This window comes from Lepisma saccharinum, chromosome 28 (genome assembly GCF_977018435.1).
Source record: "Lepisma saccharinum chromosome 28, izLepSacc3.1, whole genome shotgun sequence".
Classification (NCBI taxonomy): domain Eukaryota; kingdom Metazoa; phylum Arthropoda; class Insecta; order Zygentoma; family Lepismatidae; genus Lepisma; species Lepisma saccharinum.
Genome location: NC_139256.1, coordinates 41,222,023 through 41,244,532, shown reverse-complemented (window position 1 = coordinate 41,244,532; position 22,510 = coordinate 41,222,023). Strand labels below are relative to the sequence as shown.

Sequence of the window (22,510 nt, the reverse complement as noted above, 5' to 3'; positions counted from 1 at the left end):
ATTTCCATATTAGGTTCATATGTGTAGTATCAGAAACAGAAAACTGTATATTTAAGCATATTTTTTATTTGCTTTTTTAATCAAACTGTTCAAATATTTTACAGGGACGTTTACTAGAAATAGCCTTTCTACAAAAAACATATCTATATGTATGGTACCAAAAACCATACAATTTTAAGCGTGTTTTTTTAAATAAAAAAAATCGATTTAAATTAAAAAAAAGATTTAAATTTTAAAAAAATAATCAAAAAGATTTTTTACATTTTTTATCCACCCTGATGGAAAAATTTAACCTCACTACCTAATATAACTATAATGAATTATTTTAAATAATAGAAATAATGGAAAATACGAGGATTACAGCAAAAGTCATGGAAAATATTTTTTTCACGATAATGCGGGTCAGGCAAGAAATTGTAAAATATACAATTGGAAGGTCACGATATATGCTAACATTTAATGTATGAATTTTGAAGAACATAGAGATTTGTATTAGGACAGAAAAAAAGACAAAATAAGAAACGTCAATCATTCGTGACAAATGAAGAAAAAAATGTATTGAATAAAATGAAACCCCACGATAAACCAAAGTGAATAGAAATATTCGAAAATGAAGCACTGCTATGTACTTGTGTACCCACATCATGCTTAGTTGAAAATTGTACCATAATTTATCACTTAAAATCACAAAATACATTATGTAATAGCAAAAAAAAAGGAGTGTTGCCAACTTTTCCTAAGTAGTCTACTGGTTCTAGCAAGGGCTATGTAGTAGAACTGGAATCTATGTACCACAAAAGACAACTCTAAGAAAATGATAATATTTCAAGTTATTTTTGAAAAATGAAAAAAAAATTAAACTTTTCTGGGATTTTTTTTTTTTACTTTTGTCTGCCCCTGTGTGGCTCCTATTTAGTGCACAGTGAGAAAAATGGTTTGCAACAGTGGGACAGACGGATAGATGGACTTGCGCACAGACACAACAGAGTACCTACAATAAAACAATATTTACTTAGTTTACTACCAGACTAAGGCACTTATTGTCACCTAACACGTTATTACATGTTTCCTTTAGCACTGCATAATCCAGTTATTATTATTTAGGTGGTGAACTGTTGAACTATTATCAACACAACTTGGCATGGTTGTAGGACACAATCAGTTCTTCATTTTAGAATTTTATCTTCACTTCTGTTCATTGCAAGGACCACAGAAGTTCTTTCTGTTCTCCAAATAGGAATTTTTGTGTAAAATTAACATTTTCTTGATTTCCTATCCTAACACTAGTGTGTTTTTAAAAATGGGATATCAAAATTTCCCTTACAACAGAGTTAGAAGTCTCTGAGGATTTTTAAAAAATCCCAAATATTTAGTGTTTCTTCTGTGAAGTTCTTGTGCAGCTGTGCACATTTGAAAACCTACATCCACTTAGAGTTAATAACTTTACAAATAGAGAGCATTTCAGTTTTTGGCTGTGAATTCACATGTTACAAGTATAACTGAATAATTCTATTTCTCATGATTACTTGTGTGTTATTTTAACATAATGTTCCACTAGAGAATTAGTTACAACCACATACTGAAAAATGTACACAGAAAGCTTACCAAGAAAATCTCCTATTGCCACATAGAAAAGAGTAGATGAAAAGTTAATACACAATAAATAAAGCACATACAAAGGCAAGCAGTTCTTACTTCAAAGAGAGGAAAAAAAAAAAAGACATTTTGATGAAGAAGTTCTCTCGGGATATCAGCCTGGTGATCTCTGGATAGGCTTCCGAGCGACTTCAATCCTTGAAGATGAGAGTGACGTTAGCTCTCGAAAGCTCGGAAGCCTATCCAGAGATCACCTGGCTGGTATCACGAGAGAACTTCTTCATCATTCACTACCAGGAAAGCTTCAAGAACTAAATTTTGTCAATGTGTGATAATAAAAATTGTAAAAAGTAGTTCGCACAAGCAAAACTTGTTACTTGTTACTTAATAGATGTGATGTTATTTAGGGCCTCCCTAATTGCATAGAGGTAATGTTGTTGCCTTGTAATCAAGTGTTCCAGGTTCAACATACGGTGGAGGCACATGGTGGTTCATATGCAACTTTAACCTACAGGTCCAGTCCCAATTAGCTTATCTGTGCATAAAGTAGACTTAACACAAAAATTAAACTTGAACTCACGATGTCATTTTCATTTATTAGTTTTTGCTTCAGCGATGGCAAAGCGGTAAAGCCGTTGCATCGTAATCAAGGAGTCTCAGATTCAATTCCAGGTGGAAGTGACCCCTCACTCCTTTAAAATGATTCAGATTCACTTTAAAATGTAGGTCCTCAATTGGTCTATCTGAGCACAGAATGAACTTGAAAATGAACAAAAAGCATTATGTTATTTTTGATCATTGATATCCTCATAAAAATGCATTTGCTCTGAATTCAGGAATTTTCAACTAATGATGTAATAAAAATAACCAAAACAATAGAGAATGAAGGATTCAAACACATCAAGATATCACTAAGCACATGGAATAAAGAATTCATATATTTTTTCATTATTTCGGTACACTTACATGTTTTCAATTGAGCTTGGCAATTTCCCATAAAAAGAGCAAGGCACTGGTCAGAAAAACAATAAAGTACATTGCAACGTTCACCCACAGTTACTGGCTGCGTTCAACACACTAAACCCTGCAATTAGGAGGGTGGCAAAAGTCTTCCCATAGGTGCTAACTTTTTTAATACAGTCGGTGAACACAGACTCCAATATATTCTCAGGGCTTGCTGGGTTAAGGAAAGGTTTCACCAGTTCAATTTATGTTTTTATTATAAACATAATATATTAATGTCTGTTAGCACACTTACACACGTGTCTTTTACCTGTACCACACATGTGCTTTTACCTGCACGACATACACGTGCATTTACCTGCAAAACTTCTGTTCTCGTAGAGAAAGGGGGGACAGGGAACATCCAATTCATTCCTCGCAGTGAGGCACCAGGGGGAGTATAGGGACCTAATTTTATTTAGGGCTTTGGTCGCTGATGACATCACGGGCTCCCCTGTAAAATAAAGTAGGAAGCACACGGTACCCCCAACCTCAGCTGGGAACTGGCTGTATCCAATCGGCACCCCCGACGAGAGGAACGTAGAAGCAGCTGCAACCCACTTTATGCATGAATAGGCTAATTTGGATTGGACCTACAGTTTAAAGTGAGATCTGGACCACAGGTATCGAAGGGACCCCTTCATTAAAAGGTTACCACTATACCATCAGGGAGGTGCACAGAAAGTATTTAAATAATACTATTCACTTTCTCATGCAGATATCTTTCCCATGCATGTACTATTCACTCAACTGCATTTTATGAATTGTTATTGTATTTTGCAACACGTATATTAATCACTTTCTCATCTACAGACATTTAAACCAACTTTAATATCAAACCAATTGTGGGATCTGTAAATACATGAAATTCCCGAATAGCCTAATGGTTAGCAATCTCACATTTAGTGTGAGTGGTTCCGGCTTCAATTTCCAGTGGGAGCTGGAGCTCCAAATTTACGGTGTTGACCCAGCATCATGAGAAAAATTGAGATGCTACTTGAAAGCCTGGGTCTTGAAATGCAGATGGGACACAATGTACAGACTACACATCGCCTGACGAAAAGTCACTTGGCAGACCTTGGTTTTCAAGAGGTCTGTTTGCACCACATGATTTGGTTTGTGTTTGGCTTGTAAATATGTGAACTTCTGAAAACAGTTTCACCAGCAGTTTCTTCTCATGCAAGAGTCTAATGTTGGAAAGGTAAAATTATAAGTTTTGCAATGGGGTAGACTTTCCCATTATATGATTTTTTCCATCAAATTTATTACTACATTTACATTTTAGCAAGCGGAAACAACATGTGCATCATGAACAAGTTTGCAATGAAAAATTGATTTGTAAGATTTGTATTATAGTATTGAATATAATTATTGTTGTCGGGGGATAAAAAATATCCCTACCACAGATGGAGAGTTAACTTTGTTACCAGTGAAGCTGAGATCTAATGGGGAGATAAAACCAAAACACACTTTACACCTATTATAAAGCATTTCAGGCACTTATAGGCACTCGATAGGCACAGGCATTAGAATTTACATATATTGATTGTTGCACCCTGAATAAATTTCCTAAGTTGAAAGCCCCAAAACAGTTCATAGGAACAAAATAGGCATTTAGGACAAAATCTGGACCTTCAATTGTTACTCAGTAAAAACGCTGGAAAAAAAGCTGAACATTTTCTATTTTCCATACTTTCCTTGTAATTGACTGATTTATTTATTTGGTCTAGGAATTAATTCGTGCGGTTGTTACGCACACATTGAAGCTGTAGTTCAAACACAAAATACATAAATACCTTAAGAAAAATATTGTCCATCCCGAGCCACCACTTTCGCCCATCTGTCAGGCAAGTTACGGATTCCGTGGCGAAAGAAGTCCTCATCCTTTGAAGCGATCCAGTCAGAGACCCATTTTTCGATATCTTCTGAAGAAGTGAACCGCTGTCCAATCAAATCGTTATTCATGCAATCGAACAAGTAGTAGTCCGAAGGAGCAACGTCTGGTGAATACGGCAGGTGGGGTAAAACTTCCCATCCGACATTTTCTAAATAGGTTTTGTGACATGTGGGCGAGCGTTATCATGTTGAAAAATAAGTTTATCATGTCTGTTCTCCAATTCTGGTCGTTTCCTGGCCAGAGCTTGCTTCAAATGCATTAATTGTCGTCGATAACGTTCTCCATTAATAGTTTCACCCGGTTGCAGCAGCTCATAGTACACCACACCTTTCACATCCCACCATATGCACAGCATAACCTTTGCACAGTGAATATCTCGTTTCGGTTGTGATGGACCTGGTTCACCTGGCTTCACCCAGGTCTTTTTTCGTTTCGGATTCTCGTAATGGATCTACTTCTCATCGCCAGTAACAATGCGATGCAAAAACCCCTTTCTTTTCTGTCTTTGAAGCAGGAATTCGAAAATGTTTTTTAGTCTTTCAACGTTTCTGTCTTTCAATGCATGTGGAACCCAATGTGACATCTTTTGAATCATTCCCATGGCTTTGAGGTGTTTGGAAACTGTTGTTTGATCAACGCCTAATGCTTCTACAAGTTCTTCCTGCGTTTGACACGAATCCTGATCGAGCAATGCTCTCAATTCTTCGTCTTCAAAATTTTTTTGGCTGTCCAGGTCGCTCTTGGTCTTCCAGGCCGAAATCACCACTTCTGACACGTTCGCTCAGCTAGCGCATGGTCACCATACACTTCCACCAAAATATGATGACTTTCGGTAGCACTTTTCTGCATGTTAAAGTAATGAAGCAGAACAGCCCACAAAAACACTTTATCTGGCACGAACTGCACCATGTTCAGTTGACTACAAAATGCTCTTGTTGACGCGTCAATCAACTGCCCTATACTACGAACGATGCATGCTGATAGTTTTCAACGCATGTGTGGCTACACGGAACTGTGGGACGATACGCTCGTTACGCCATCTCTTGTCCAGGTGCACAAATTAATTCCTAGACCAAATATTTTATTTTACTTCACATTTTGTGCCTCTTGGCTAATTTGCGAAGATGGGGATGAGTGATGAAATTGATAATTGGGCATTCACAAACAACCATGCCCGAGTGGGATTCGAACCCGGGACCCTTGGTGTCGCAGCGCGATGTGCTAACCACTCTCCTTGTGAAAACCATGCCAGTGAAAAGCCACTATTGTTCTTCTGTAGATTAATCCTCCGTTAGGTGCGTGGGGTACCCATCAATATTCTTTGTGATATTGCAACACTGTGAACTATACTGCACATGGGTACTTTTGTGTAGCTGAACGTTCTTATTTATCCTTGTTCTAAGCCCAACTGTGTTGTCCTGTTGAACTTCTAAGCCACATAATATTATAAAGTAAATGTCAGTCACATGCTTGGTGGACTAAATACGTAACAAGAAAAACTCAAAGCGAGAAAGACAGAGCACACAGAACATTCAAATGTTATATGAAGTGGGTTAGTAAGGAAGGTGAGGACACGTAGGTATGTGTTAGTGACGAAAGTGAAGATGAAAGTGACCACATGACCGAAAGTTAACATGACACTGATTTGGTTGTTATATATTTCAGCCCGTGGGGGACAACTGTCTCCCAAGCAGGCCATTGAGTGCCAGAGCGGCTTTTCATTGAGTGTCAGCGCATCGGAACCCATCACCACTGTTTTCAGGCTTCGTGACCGGAGCCCGCTATTCTTCTTTTCAAGTAGCTTCCCAATTGTCCTCACGATGTTGGGCCAATACCGAAACTTTGGGGGCTCCCACTGGGAATCGAACCCAGGACCACTAGCACCAAAGGCAAGAGCGCTTACCCCTTGGATAAATGGGAGCCCACGTTCAGCATGCATGTGCAGTATAATTCCAAATATATTTCATACCTTAAATATAGCTAAGGGGTTGGGGGAAAGGTGTACCTCACGTGCTGTGCACTTTACAAAAAAGTGATATGCCTAACGCAGGGTTGTGTGTATTGTAACCGCAATGTTATTAGCAAATGCAAATTGAGGAAATAAGAAAAGAAAAGAAATTTTGTATCAAATGTTAACAGCAAAACAAAGCCACACTCACCTAGGCCTTCCCCTCCCGAAAACGTTGCTGAGCCGGACCTTGTGTCATAATGACTATTGGCAAAGGACACGAAGCTCCTCTGCAGGCGTCTGTGCCTCAGTACAAAGAAGGCAAGTGCTGCTGCAAGGGCTATCACTACTAGAACAACAGGAACTACTACACTGACCAAGTTGGTTGTGGACAACAGAGGCCAGGCACCTGAAAAACAAAATAGAAATCACAAATTCTGAATAACGCATAACAATTTCCAACAAGCAAATGAGAAGGGTGTAACGGGCAGCACATTAACCTTATACAATCACATTCAACACTTTAAATCTGGCTACTTTCAAGCACTCAGTACCAATGCTGACATTAATTCTCATCGGGAATGAACTTGAACAGTGTACTGAACTGCTTGAACATTGTAACAATTTATAGTTCAGAGCAAGAAAAAATAATGATGTAATTTCAAGAAAAATAAGTGAAACAATATACCGTGAAATTTGGTGCCATTACAGCATGTAAAAAATTAAAAGCAGACAATAAAGGTGTAAGAAAATTGAAAGTAAACCCTAATACTTGAAACGATTTGCTCATAACAAAGATTAAACTTATTATTTAGGTTTTACTTTCTTAAGAAGGGGAAGTCAAATATGGTGCGCTTGTCCAAATCAATGTTTGGTTCATGGGGAAAATGCGTAATGGCATATGCTTCCTTGCTTTTTGTGTCTATTATGGCATGTGCTACATGCTTAGCGAACACTTTCTGCATGTGGTATTTGTTATATCTAGGGGTATGCATATTTCGTTTCTAATGAAAGCACAAAATGTGAAATAACACATTGAATAGTCACAGGGCTTTAACGGAGTAGTAGGGGAAAGAAATAGCTTTCTTTTTATCCTCGCAGTCTAGCCTGTGGTGGGCCGGATTTCAAATTTCCATGTGATAAGTTACACTGTACACAAACTATCCACATTGTGTATAGTAAGGCAGAGACTTAAATCTACAAGTTACGAGGTGGACGGTGACTGTGATCACCAGAATTAATAGAATGAAAAACTGTTATGCAGATATGTAAGAACACTTCGTGTAACCACATGTAAAATTCTATAACATGAATAGTGATTAACTTTAATATGGAAGTATTCTACTGCAATTATTCATGAATATTATGTAATATTGATGCAAAATAAATGCAAAACTTTGAATTTTGCATGATTTCCTGGATAAGTGTTAAATAAACTAATGTGTGGATTACATTTTGTGTCTACATTAATTAATCACTACCGTGAAGAATTTTTAATTGATACAATTATAACATCAATGTTACTGAGAATCAGAAAGACTATTGGTATTACTATTAGCATAGGTTCTAAGTAATATTGGCATGAAATTGCATGCTATTGATACATATATCAGATCAGTAAAGTTATCACAGGCCAAAAAACATTGTTATGCCTATATTGACTGATATATGAAAGATTTTTTACAATACCTGCTGTTGTTTCTTTGGAAATGACTTCTGAAGGCAGTGAGCGATAACCATCTTCTGTGACAAGCGCAACAGCAAACTTGTATAGTGATCCTTGATGAACAGTGTCCAGGATAAACGGTGGACTCTTTGCTTCATAACGCTTTGCTGCACTTTCATTGAAAACCTCACCCTCTGATACAAGAACTTCATATCTGTAAACCGAAGGTATGGATTTTAGTGAGAAGGTTTGTTTATTCTGCATCAGTGTCTACTCTAATATGAAAATAAAAATTCAAACACAATTCCAAATTTTTCATGCAAAAGTTCTAAAAACTCAATGTTAATAATAACAATAGACATGAATAAAATGAAAATGTTGGAATATATACAATCCAGGAAGAGAAAACTGGGTTCCATTTTCAATTCACTATCGTAAATTAATTGATAATAACGATGGAACAGATAAGGTGCAGACCTTTTCAAAAATATGGCTTTTTTCATACCGATCCTTTGATATATGTATTTTAGGACATGAAATGAAGCAAAATGAACACACTTTGTTGCACCTTTTCGTGATTAGCGCATTTATCACCTTTTTATCCCTCCTTGATGCCTCAGCACTTTTTTCCTTCCTTTACTTTCATATTTTTTTAAAACAAAATTGGTCAGAAAAATTAATGATTTTTCACTCTTCTTGAGCAGCTACATAAAATTCTATAGTTTCATTTTCTATAACTATGAAATGGTATAATTAATCATTTCAACTCAAGATAATGTAGCAAAACCCCTGATAGAAAAAACAAACTTTAACAAAACCTATTCGGCAGAACCACAGTTATCTATACGGTGTGCACACATTATATACAGAAGCCACGGAAAACGAGAGCATTGAATAAAGGCATTTTATCAGCACATTTTTGAAAACAGAACCTTCTTTCCGCTTTCTCGACCATAATTGCACCTTAAAAGCCCTTCCCTAATAACAAAAATTTATATCTTAAAATCCTTTCCCTAATAATATTTTACACCTTAAAATCCTTTCCCTAATAATAACATTTTACGCTAAAAATTTACGAATAGTTTCTAGTACTTCTTTGGTTTATTTTTACTTCACTTTTTAGCCACTTTTGGTTAATCGAAGATAAGGATGAGTGATGATATGATGAAATTCATGAAGGGACACTCACAAAGAACACCTATGCTCTTGCAATGAGTATGAAAATTGTACAAATTACAGTCTTGGGACTTAGAATTCACACACAAATTAAAACAAACAAAAACTTTGTAGAGTAAAGAGTCCATCAAACCTCTTGGCAGACCTTTAGTTGGGCGATGTATGGTTAGCACATAGTCTCGTAAATGCTGTTTCCTGGCTTTCAACTATTGCTTTGAAGTAGCTAGGTCTACACTAAAATTTTGGAGCTCCTATAATGTGTGACTGCTAGCACAAAAGGCAAAAGCAGTAACTATTAGGCAGAGCAGGAGCTCTCGTACATAATTCCCAGTGTCCATTATATCAGCTACTCCACCACAGATTTTTATAGTGCAATACATTCCACCAGATTTTTAACACACTTTTCTGGCAAATGATGATTTTGATGATTCGGTCCCAGTAATCGGATGACTTATTGATGATCTTGATGGTTGTGAAGTTGTTGATGGAATGTTCTGCCAACCCCGATGAAAATTCTTGATGTAGCTGGCATGTTATTTGCAGCGTTGTTCGATTTTCTACCATTGTCTGATGTAGGTTTTACCGCAGGTACATATGATATGGTAAACCCCGGGTGTCTTCTGTCTTCCGTCATCTTTAGGGTTTCGAAGTCAGCTTCTGACTTTCTGTGCTGATTTGTGGATCGTTTTAATGTTGTGCTTTGAAAGAATGCAGCTGATGACTGCAGAGAGGTTTCCAATGTATAGGATGATGGGCTTAAATAATTGTTTCAGAGAACACTGGTTTGAATCACATCAGCAGGAAAGCTACAATTAATAGGTGTGGACTCATCTATCATCAGAACACTACCACATTATTGTTGTAAAACGTTGTCATAGAAGGTGAAAAATCATGGGAAACATTTACCATTTACACAAAGTTTCATGTACCTGTTGGAATTATTTCATGTATAACATACACTAAGTTGTAGAAAATGTGCACATTATAAATGCATAAATATGGTACATTTTATTTATTAATCCTAAAACACAAGAATAATGGATCTTTAATTCCTTAAGCACAAAATGTGTTGAAATATGCCAAAAAGACCACAAACCACATTTTATGCCAAATTCGCATTATTTAATAATATGAAAAGGATGAAATATATGTTCAGAACATGTTACTGCACATACATAAACATTTTTCCCCCCAGCAATTAACATTTCTCAGTGTTTGCCAAAAATCAATGTCCCTACATATAAGTTATGCGAGACATACAAGGTGTACTCTATGAACCTCCGAAGTTACGACACAATGTTAAAAATCAGAAAATAAAGTTAAGACAATCCAGTTTTTTGTGTGTGGTGCCATATAGGCTCAAGTTCATGTGTGTTTTCTTTTTATTTGCACTTCATGCTCGGCAGTGCTGTCGTTGCTTTTGTGAAAATGGCATCTTCTCAAGAAAAAGCAGACGCTGTGGTATGGTTTGCGGAGTCAAAATCAATTGTTACGGTGCAGCGTAAGTTTCGGCTCGTCTTTAACAAAGCTCTGTCAACAGACAACAGCATCAGGGCATGGTACAGAAGTTTTGGGGAGTGTGTTGATGAAGCCAGGGGGAGGACAAGACAGTTGAGCAAGTATAACACCATTAACAATTGTTTCCATATGAAAAACTCAATATGCTGACCAAGGCAGAAAATTTATTTTATTTTAAAACAAACTAAACATAACGTTTCAACCTTCTAGCAAGATCTTCTTCGGACTCTGTACCCAGTACAAATGAAACAAGGTACAAAACAGGAAGATATATATACACAGTAAGAAAATGGAAGGAGGCCAAGGAAGTAGAGAAGAAAGGAGAAGAAGACAGAATGAACTGGAATGGGGGACTGAAGATAAACAAAGAATGGAAGGTATTAGAAAGAGTGGAAAAGACAAGAGCGAAAGAGGAGATAAGAAGGAAGAGGAATGAAGATAGAAAAGATAAGAGGATAACGTGAGATAGAGAGTCGAACCACTTTCCAGATGAAAGGAAATGTTTATCCAAATCGCCTGTCAGGTCAAAGTACAGTTGACAAGGGAAGGCCACCTGCTGGAATGTTCTAGAGGAAACAGCTTTCTAATAATCTTGTGTCTGTAGGAGAGTGATTTCTGTGTATATATATATCTTCCTGTTTTGTACCTTGTTTCATTTGTACTGGGTACAGAGTCTGAAGAAGACATTGCCAGAAGGTTGAAACGTAACGTTTAGTTTATGTTTTAAAATAAAATACATTTTCTGCCTTGGTCAGCATATTGAGTTTTTCCAAGTTGAACAAGTTTGTGACGTTTTCGTCCGCAGCCCGTGGAAGTTCAATCAGGCAAGCCACAAACAATGTTCTTTCTCTTCTTCCTCTGGGTGTATGTTAAGGACACAGTTTACTCAACAAAGGTGCCAAATGTGAATGCTTTGCATGGCCGAATTGTTGCAGCCATTGATTCCATCCCTGATGATGTGTTGCTGCAAGAAGTGAAATACCGGCTGGACATTCTTCGTGTCACTAAAGTTGCTCACAAAGTGTGGTAATTTTTTGTAAGAAACTTTGCGAGTTGCTCTTTGCAACAAAATTACCAAAAAACGTGCAGGTGTGTTCGTTTTAATTTCCCATCAATTCAAAACCCCGGAGTTACATCATGTACACCCTGTATTTTGTTAAGTACAGGATCCACTAAAACAATTACTATCTCAAAATTCTAAATAGTGCAATTTTTTATACTTACTTTATATTCTTCCACTGCTGAGGAATATCTCTGTCCTTCCAATACACATAATAGCTTCCATTCTGCTCAAACACTTCAACCTGGTGTGGAGGTGGAATAGGGGGAGCAAAATACACAACTGATTCTGTCGGGATGGAATCGTTCATGTACGTGCGAACAGAAACCTTGTATTGGCCTCCAAAGTGTGCGAAAAACTCATGCTTATGGTGAGTGTCCGTATTCGGTAAAAATGAAACTGAGAATGTCTTCTGATGTGTCAGCTCAGTAACTGTAATCTGATACAAGTAAAAATGTAATGAGAACAGGTATTCAATAAAATAAAGCTACAAATCTAGTCTAGATACTAGTAAACACATTTTACATTTTATTGACTGTATACAGAGTGGCTACTCTGGGACCATGATAAAATTCAAGTATAATTCCCAATTTTCAAGGCGAACTTTACAAAAATTCAAGGGTACAAAGGATGATTTCCCTATTTCAACGTTACATATATATTACTGCCTCTCACCACGCACACACATGCACACACAAATACGAGGCGCATCCAGAAAGTAAGTTCTGAAAGTGCCTCAAGATGACACGAGGTCAGAGCAGGACGTGCTTGCGCAGGAGTGGACGAGAAACACGTAGCCATAACCTGGCATGAGCGCAGTTGTGTGGAGTCAGTGGTGAGATAACTGTGGCTTGGTAAACATGGCTGCACGCATACAGTCTCCCGCCAAGTGCAAGGTACGGGCGGTAATCAGGTTTCTCCATGCTAATATGCTGTCGGCATCAGAGATCCACCAGAAGTTGTGTGAAGTGTATGGACCGAATTTCATGAGAGTGAAGGAATGGTCAGAAGATGGTTCAGATATTTCACAGTAGGCTGCACCAATGTGCACGACGAACACCATAGTGGCCGACCGTTCATGGTGACGCCTGAATTGGCAGAAAGTGTGCAGCAAACAATGCTGCAGAACCGGCGGTTCACAGTGTCCAAACTCTTATGTCGGTTTCCACAGATCTCCTGTTCCCAGCAACTGCAGTTTCGCAAGTTGTGTGCACGATGGTTTCCCAAACAACTGACAGCAGAGTACAAGAAGAAGCACCTAGTGTCCGCTTTGACCTTCCGGCTCCGTTACCACCAGGAAGGTGACCAGTTCCTCGATCACATCATCACCGGGGACGAAACATTGTCCTACGTGATGCCAGAAACGAAGCAACAGTCCATGCACTGGCGACATAGCGGTTCGCCCGTCAAGATCGAATTCAAACAAACATTGTCTGCCCGAAAAGTGTCAAGCATGGTCTTCTGGGACCGACAGGGTGTCCTCCTCATCCAGTTCTTTGCCCAGGGGCACACCATCACTGCCGAAAGCCAACTGCAGAGGGTGATCCAGAACAAGAGCCGTGGAATGCTGAGCACAGGAATAACATTATTGCATGATAACGCATGTCCCCATACAGCATGCTCACGCAGGCTTCTCTGTAGAAATATGGTTGGGATACCTTTCACCACCCCACTACAGCCCCGACCTCATGCCCAGCAACTTCCACTTGAAACAATTTCTGGCCGGACAATGTTTCGACAGCGCAGCCGAGTTGCAGACGGGTGTGACATCCCGGTTCCAGTCCTTGGTGGCAGAATTCTTTGACACAGGCATACAAAAGTTGGTGCTGCGTTACCACAAATGCAACAAGGATGGTGCATATGTTGAAAAGCATTATGTATAACTAACTCTATAGTAATAAAATCATTGTCTTCTGATGTTCATCTTTCATTTTACAGTCCATCAGAACTTACTTTCTGGATGTGCCTCGTATATTAACAATATAAAGGGTCTGTGCAATTCCAATGTATCCAAAAATTGTAATTCAATTCAATTAAACGGCATATGCATTTATAACATATTCCATTTAAGGTGTCATTTCACACACTCACACTAGAAATACATCTACAAGCACAAGTCACAAATGTTACAGGATATACAAATTAAGAAAAAAATTTAATTGTATAAGAATTTCAAACTCAAATTTACCCAATCAACGTCTAGATGATTTTGAAGGGTTGCTACGATTTTTTGATTATGAAATTTCCTGACATTTCCAGGTTTTCCAGTCCAAATATGAAATTTCTCCAGACATGTTTATCATCATGATTTTTGCTTTTGAACCTTGTGTTTTTCGTATATAATCTGTTAATTATTATGAAAATTCACTTCCACAACTTTCTTTTTTTAGCAAATTTCATTCTACACACACACAAGAACACGTGAAAATTCGAAGAGTAAAATGTAAAATTACAATCGGCATCAAATGTATTGGGTGCTGCAATCACATATTTCTAGCCTTCAGGCTAAGGTAACAGAAGTACCTTATTTTACCATAACAGATCTCCACGATATAAAAACAACAGAAAAAGTTCACAAACTGTACACAATTTTTCATTTTCTGGCAGATTTATAGTGTTGTAGAAAATGCTGCTTTTTTGCTTACATTTATAAGTACACAGCATCTGGAGAAATTTTTGTTGCATATAGGAATTCTATATGAAATGCCAACAAGACTAAGATCTATAAAATAATAGATGATAACCTCATCTTCACCAACCTTTCCGATAATTATGATCATATTGTCAATGTACTTTACTTATCAATCATATATCTGGACTGCAAGTTCTACTTTGATATTCTTTCTAATATCTAGTATTATAAAAGTGAAAATTTATTACAGAAATTCGAACGAACCATAATTTTGCATAGACTGAGAATCATAAGAACGAAAGAAACAAGTTTCTAAACTGAATCTTTTTTTGGAGTGGAATCACAAGAACTGAATCCAGAAACCTCGCAGACTCCAAAATGCACGTAAATTCCAGACTATCTTGAAAATTCCCTGATTTTTTCCCTGACAAGCAAAATTCCCTGACATTTCCCTGTTTTCCAGATTTTCAAGATGCATAGCAACCCTGTTTTATCTATCTTCCATCTGTCAGACAGATTGTTCTGCAAATGACACTAACAAAGTAAACAGATTTAGAATTCTGTTGTCTTTTCCACGCAGCTTTCTTTTCCTTCCTCGATAAAATAATAACTAAACTGTGAAAAACTTGTTGCAGGGAATTTATAAACATGTATAAATTCAATTGAATTTGGATTAATAAAAGTTTTTCATGTCTACATAGAAAACATCATGAAGAATTCATGAAAAATTCACAGAGCAAATAATTCAAGCATAATTTCCAGTATTCAAGGAATTCCCGTTGAGTAGCCACCCTGGTATAATATAGGGATGGGATATATTACTCACTACCCTTATCAATATCTACCCATTTCAGAGTATCAGAAAAATTTGAAATGATATTATGAATCTGATATATCTGTAATTTAGTTCAAAATTCTTCTGTCTTGTTTTGATTTTCTGTGAATATAAAGGTGTATATGGTAGTTAAGTCAAGTAGATATTTCTAGCCTATTGCAATGTCTATTAAAGCCTATTAAAGCATTGTTAGTTAATTGGTATCAGCAAAACTTTCATACTGGTCCATCTCTATTTACTACGCAGACCTGAGATTCATGTGCATTGTACTCCAGCATGGAGGGGACGGGTACATAGGAGAGCATGCTTCCTTATTGATTGATTGATTGAGTTGGTGTTTTAAGTTCACTCTATGCACAGTAAGGGTAATCAGGACTGGATCTACAGTTTAAAGTGGGATCCGAACCACTATGTGCATCCACCGGGTATCGAACACGCAACCCCATGATTACAAGGTGACGACGCTACGACTACACCATCGGGAAGGCCCTCGTGCTTTCTTATGGACAGAGTTGAACGGATAAAGGGAAAGGTGCTTGAAGGATTTTGACCGAAAGTTCTTTTGCATGTGCTCGCTCTGTACTGTCTTTGTCAACATACTACAAAGCTTAACCCAGAGCTGATGCAATTAAATTTCTAATGTTCATATATTTTAAATGTTTATAAATTAAAATGCAACAACACAGTTATTGTCACCACTGATAAAATTAAATTTAAACATTGTTAGATTTAAAGTTATGGGCAACTGATAAGAATGTTAATGAAATGAAGGCCATTCTTATATCACAGTTTCATCTAAATGCTTCTATGTCTTGTACTTTTGTAGTACCGGCAAGTACAGTGGAAACCTTCACAGGAGCAATGTGAAATACCTTAAAATGAAGTGAAAATTTTATAACATGTTTTGTTGGGGCCATGAAAACTTTAGTATTACCGACTTTAATATTACTGGCTGTAAATCGGGAATTAACTGAATGTAACATGACAGATTCCTATACAGCACAAATCTCCCAAGGATATCCATTGGATATCCACAATGTCCAGATCAGATCCATGGATATGATGGATATCCATTGGATGTCCATTTCTGCATATCCATTGGACGTCTATAGGATATCCAGAACTGGACATCTAAAACTCGACAAATTCTTGATATCTAATACACAGCCTAAACGTGTGTAGAACTGGTTGTAAGAAACATTGTCCAATTCCAAATATCAAATACGTCACCAGATCTCTTCCAAAACTGAATATCCAAAACACATCCAATTCTGGATATCCAAAACATATCCAGATCTTGTCCAAAACTGGATATCCAAAATACATACAATTCTGGATATCTAATACATGTCTAGAACTAATCCAGAACTTGTAATCCAACAATGATTGATTGATTGATTTGTTGATTAAGTCCACTTTATGCACAGTAATTTTATTTATTTATTTATTGAAATTTTTCCAGTACAGGAGAAGCCATTTTAAACCAGAAAGAAACAACAGTAAAACAATAGACTAAGATAAAAACACAAAATAAAGGATAACATAAAATAAACAAAAATAAAACAAGCCAAAAGTACCAAGGTAAATAGATCAGTTTCACAAAAGCATTACTTATGTACAATTTTTTCTATGTTGCTGATAAAAAATTAATATGAAGTGAATATATCTATTTGGTTTGAGATTATATTGAACTGATTCGGTAGCCTATGGAATAATGAGCATTGTATGAGTGAGAGCCTGGGAGTTGTAGTGTGGAAAGTTTCCTTGCTCCGTGTTTTATGTCTAGGCACTCTGAGTGAGAGTTTGTGGAGTGGGATGCTGCATCTTAAGTTTCCATTTATGATCTTATATAGCAATTTCATATCTGCAATGTATCATGAGTTTCTGGAGTATTAATATGCAGATTTACAAGCAGATCTCTCTTAGGCAGGTGTCTCAGGGTAGGCACTCTATATCGAACGATGGAGAGAAAAAAGCTGAGAACACTGTCGATCTTGGAGGTATGAGAATGGGAAGCCATGTTCCAGATTGGTGAACAATATTCTAGAATGGGGGACACAAATGTCTTGAAGTAAATGGAAAGTGCTTTCAGGTTATTGATTTCGGTGAATCTGTAAAGTAGGCCTAGCATACGCATTGCCTTTTTGTGATTGTTGATATGTGATTATCGAAATTTAGTTTTGAATCTATGAGGATACCTAGATCTCGGTGTTGTGATTCTTTTGCTAGAGGGAGGTCGGTGAGTGTATAATTACCTTCAAGAATGTTTTGTTTCAATGAAATTGTTATGTAAGAGCATTTAGAAGGGTTTGTGGACAGTTTCCATCGCTTACACCATTCAGAGAATCTGTTAATGTCATTTTGGAGAATTTGCATGTCTGATGGTTGTTTTATTTCTTTCATAATCTTGCAATCATCGGCAAACATTAGAATTGTGCTTGAGATGGGGGAATTAAAGAGGTCTGTGAGATCATCCAGATATAATACAAATAACAGAGGGCCAAGAACGCTTCCTTGCGGCACACCAGATATAACAGGAAGCCAGTTAGAATGAGTTCCAGGAAGTGTAACGCGTTGTTGTCTATTTCTTAGATAGTCCTTCACTAATTTTAACGTGTTTCCAGTCATGTTAAATCTGTTAGATAATTTATGCAGTAAATAATGGTGATCTACTGAATCAAAAGCTTTGGACAGATCAAAGTAAACAACATCTAACTGATTACGATTAGTAATTGTGTTTATGGCACAGGATTGCATACAAGACAGATTGGTACGGCATGAAGAATTTGGAAGCCGTGTTGTGCTGGGTTAATATAAGGGGATGTGAATTTCAGAAGTCTTTTTTTCAGAATTTTTTCACAGACAATAGCAAGTGTGGAAAGGAGAGAAATGGGCCTATAACATGTAGTATCCTTAGCATTTCCAGATTTAAAAATAGGAATGCTATTTGCTTTCTTCCATTGAGTGGAAAAGCAGCCTTCAGAGAAGCACCTATTGTATAACATTGTAAGAGGAGTAGCTAGTGAGTGAGCTGTTTTTTGAAGGAAAAGGCTAATTGGGACTGGACCTACAGTTTAAAGTGGGATCCGAACCACTATATGTGCCTCCACCGGGTATCGAACCAGGGACCTCTTGATTACAAGGTGACGACGCTACCACTGCGCCATCGGGGAGGCCTTTATCCAACAATGAACATAAATAGGATATGTATCGAATATTAGAAAATGTTAGGGGTGTGCGGGATCCCGAAAAGTCGGGACCGGGATCGTGAAAAAAAATTCCCATCCCGATCCAGACTTCAGGAAATGAATTCCCGACTTTTTGGGATCCCAAGCAGTCAGAAAATACCGAATAGTCATTTTTAAAAGTCGTTAATTCTCCACGCTTTCTGCATTGTAAATGTCTGGAACTTATCGAAAATTGTTTGTTTTTGTACCAGAAATGCGAAAACAATCACATAAAGTGAAAATGACGTGTAGAATTTGAGATTTCCAGATCTTCAGGAAATTTTGAACATTTCCTGTCCTCGAGAAATTGCGAACTTTTTCCGTCCCGAATGTCAGGATTTAAAAAATTTCCCATCCTGACCCAAAAAATTCTGTCTCGCACACCCATAGAAAATGGTCATAGTATTCCCGTTGTGTACACTTTTTATAGTTTATCTTGGAATTGAAACAATAATTGCATTGAAGCATTAGCGTTTCTAAACTTATTTACTTGTTATATTTAGTGATTTAATATTTTTCTTCTTAGAATCAGAAAATTTCGATTTGGTCTTACTAAACACTACAATACAATTGAGACTAAAATCGAGTATATCCTACTTAGCTCAACCAGGAAAACCCGTTCCTTATACCAGGTAGTTATAATTAAAGTGACGGTGTTCAGAGTGGTACAGCATGGGCTGTAATGAGAGTAGCAGTCTGAAACTTTGAAGATATGCTAATGAAGCAATGCGACGCAAATTATATATATATATATAAAAAAAAGTTCCAATTAACAACAATCACTGGTGGTTGACTGTTGCATGCGTCCTTTCATATCGAAATAATATCCAGATGAGATCCAAAATTAGTCCAAAAATTGTACTTTTCGTGTCCATACAATATCCAAAGTATGTACAAAAAAGTCTAAATCCAAGCATAATGACCAGATTACATCCCACTTGATGTCCAAAACATAGCCATTTCTGGATATGCAGACAAGTGGATATCCAGGAGATATCCAATTGATGTCTTTTGGATATTCCTGGATATCTATAGGATATCCAGAACTTCCGACACAAATATCCAAAAGATACCCAATGGATATCTTTTGGACATTTGTGTGCTGTGTGGGTTGTTGTACCTTCATGCCCAATGTCCTCAGCTTTTTTCTCGCCATTGCTCGCCATAGAATACCTTCTCTCAGACAACATCCATAAAACAGATATTACTGTATGTCTATTTTGAACATCAAGTCACCACACACTCGTCACGAACTAGCAGAAATGAAAATTTTTTGAATAAAATCATTAATGGCAAAATCAAAACCAAATTCCTTGTCAACCACTTTCATCAACGACTACCCGCACGGCCAACCTGCAATGTAAAGCTCTTTCACATTCACGCTACAAGGCTCTCTCTCCTACAGTGGTCTCTTTACTATAGGCTCCCCCACTTCTAAAATACCCTGTCTGTAAATGTTGATATTTTCTTGTCAGAACACAGTTTCCGACAATCACTAACATGTACATGTAACTTTTTTTTCGTCTTGCATCTTGTATTGCCTTGTTTCGTTGTTGTTATTTCTATTTTTCTTGTTGCAGCAGTTTCAGTATAAAATGGTCTTTCAGTACTGGATCTGAAACTTTAAGTAAATAAATAAATCACTGGATGAATGCTATTTTGTTGTATCTCCATTTCTTGTCAGGAATGAGTAGATGATGTTATCATGTTCCATACATGTTAATGCATCACATTCCAAAGTGATGTATCTGGATGTCAAGTGGTATGAATTATCAGCAGTAATAAAATGTTTCAGCAAAGTATTCAAAATTCACATGCATCAAATTTCAATCAGCGCTACTGAAAATTTGTGCAGATGGACATACGACAACATGGTATTCAGCCAGTGAAATCTTGATAACAATGATTAGATAATGCACAAATCAATGCTTGTAAGTTTGTCAACCCTGTGGCTGTGTGTGTGCTATGAAGACAGAGGTCCCAGGTTTGAAACCGTGGTTTAATCATGGTTGCATCATTGTGTTTATCTCTTCATCCATTCAATCAGTTCATCACAATTAACTGAAGAAGTAGAAATGTGTCACAAAAATAAATGAAATTGAAAAAAAAAAAATAAGAAGTTTCATTATGACTTTATTAGTTTGTGATAATAAAAAGCTCCAATAGTTATTGTAATGGACAAGATGTAAGGTCTGCGTGCATGGGAAACTTGAAAAACATGGCATGATAAATATACTAAAGAAGTACTTACCATATAACTAATTGGCTTAGTAATTGAAGAACAAGATGAAGTCCAACTGACAATCATTGAATTTTCATTTTGTGGGTTCTTGATCACTTGTAGGTTCTTTGGTGCAGCCTTCTCATGGAACTGTGTGGTAATGGTTTTAGGTGAGCCCAGAGGACCATAGCCAAAGGGACCCACGATGCCAATATCAAATGCATACGACTCGCAAGCCTCCAAATTCTTCACAGTGTAGGTGAGATTTGTTGTTGTATATTTGGGTCCTGTACAAAAAGAAAAGTGCTTATTTTAATATATAATTGTATTTAAGTAATGGCAAATACATGCTTGTATTATGAAACCAAGATGGTATCTAAAATTAAACATGAATTATTTTTGATACAAGAAACATACCTTATGCCTTGTGCTGGAAAATATACAGGGTGTACACAAAGTGTCTGACACATTTAAATTATTAATACATCAGTGACTATTGAAGATACAAATAAACTGGTGACAATGATAGATTAACTCTAAACTTTTTATGTCCTGTATCCACTTCTATGTCACACGAAGAATGTCAAGACGATAATAGATTTTTTCCTATGTTCAGGTGAGCATGCTGACACCCATGGTGGCTATTGCGTTGTTTATTCTGGCTTTCAGTTCATATGTTCATCACTTTTGCCTGATAAACAATGTCTGCCATGTATCTCCAGAGGAAAAATAATCCAATGAGGTTTGTCTCAGGTGACCTTGGGGGCCAAGGAATCGGATCACCAAGTTTCGGAAAGTGTTTGTTACAACACGACGAACCTTACAAAAGTAAGGAACATTAATGAACTGAAAGCCAGAATAAACAAAGCCATTGTGGATGTCAGCATGCTGATCCGAAAATGGGAAGAAATCGTTTATTGTCTTGACATTCTCCGTGTGACATAGAAGTGTACTGATACAGAAAATAATACTTTTTGAGTTTATCTCCCTATCATTGCCACCAGTTTATTTGTATCTTCATCAGTTATTAATACTTCAAATGTGTCACACTTTATGTACACCCAGTATTACTACTCGCTATGTATTTATAAACAGCACATTGATAATTTTATAGCATGTGAAACAAATTGTAAATGTCCTGAAAAGACAGAACTTTGAAACACTTCAAATACTGTATATTAAGAAAGGAGAGATGTGTTCAGGTTTTGCAAGACATGTAAAAGAAATCCAACATACTATTTCACCCTCTAAAAAGGTTTATTTACTTATTAGATAAGAGATTATATGGTCAAAACAACTCACAAATAAATTAAGGAATTATACAATCAAAACAGTCACATCTAATAAAACATTAAAATGCTGATCAACGCAAAATTGTGAATATTCGTCTGAAGAAAACCCTGTTAGAGGGTGGAAACATTACGTTTTTAATGTATATTTTTATACAATAAATTTTACCTTGTCAGCATTTTAATGTTTTATTAACATGGAAACAAGGCTTAACAGTGTTACCATTAGTCACATCTATTTATAAATGATAAAAGTTTGGCATAAAAACATGAGTGCGAGATATTGTGGACTTAATCAACAACAAACAATCAACCACTTTGGTTTTGATTGATTTATTGAGTTGGTGTTTTAAGTCCACTTTATGCACAATAAGGGTAATCGGGACTGAACCTACAGTTAAAAGTGGGATCCGAACCACTTTATGCCTCCACCTGGGACTCCT

At 36.9% G+C, this 22,510-nt stretch overlaps 1 protein-coding gene across 1 annotated transcript in view; it reads right to left on the bottom strand.

The window, feature by feature from the left end:
• LOC145981042 (sortilin-related receptor-like) overlaps positions 1 to 22,510 on the bottom strand; it is a 75,601-nt gene that overhangs the window by 2,841 nt on the left and 50,250 nt on the right. Inside the window, exons 10-13 of the mRNA XM_083114138.1 lie at positions 20,809 to 21,065; positions 12,028 to 12,302; positions 8,133 to 8,323; positions 6,655 to 6,852 (exon numbers count right to left, since the gene is read on the bottom strand). Of these exons, the coding sequence (XP_082970264.1) occupies positions 6,655 to 6,852; positions 8,133 to 8,323; positions 12,028 to 12,302; positions 20,809 to 21,065 (921 nt within the window). The remainder of the gene's footprint in view (positions 1 to 6,654; positions 6,853 to 8,132; positions 8,324 to 12,027; positions 12,303 to 20,808; positions 21,066 to 22,510) is intronic.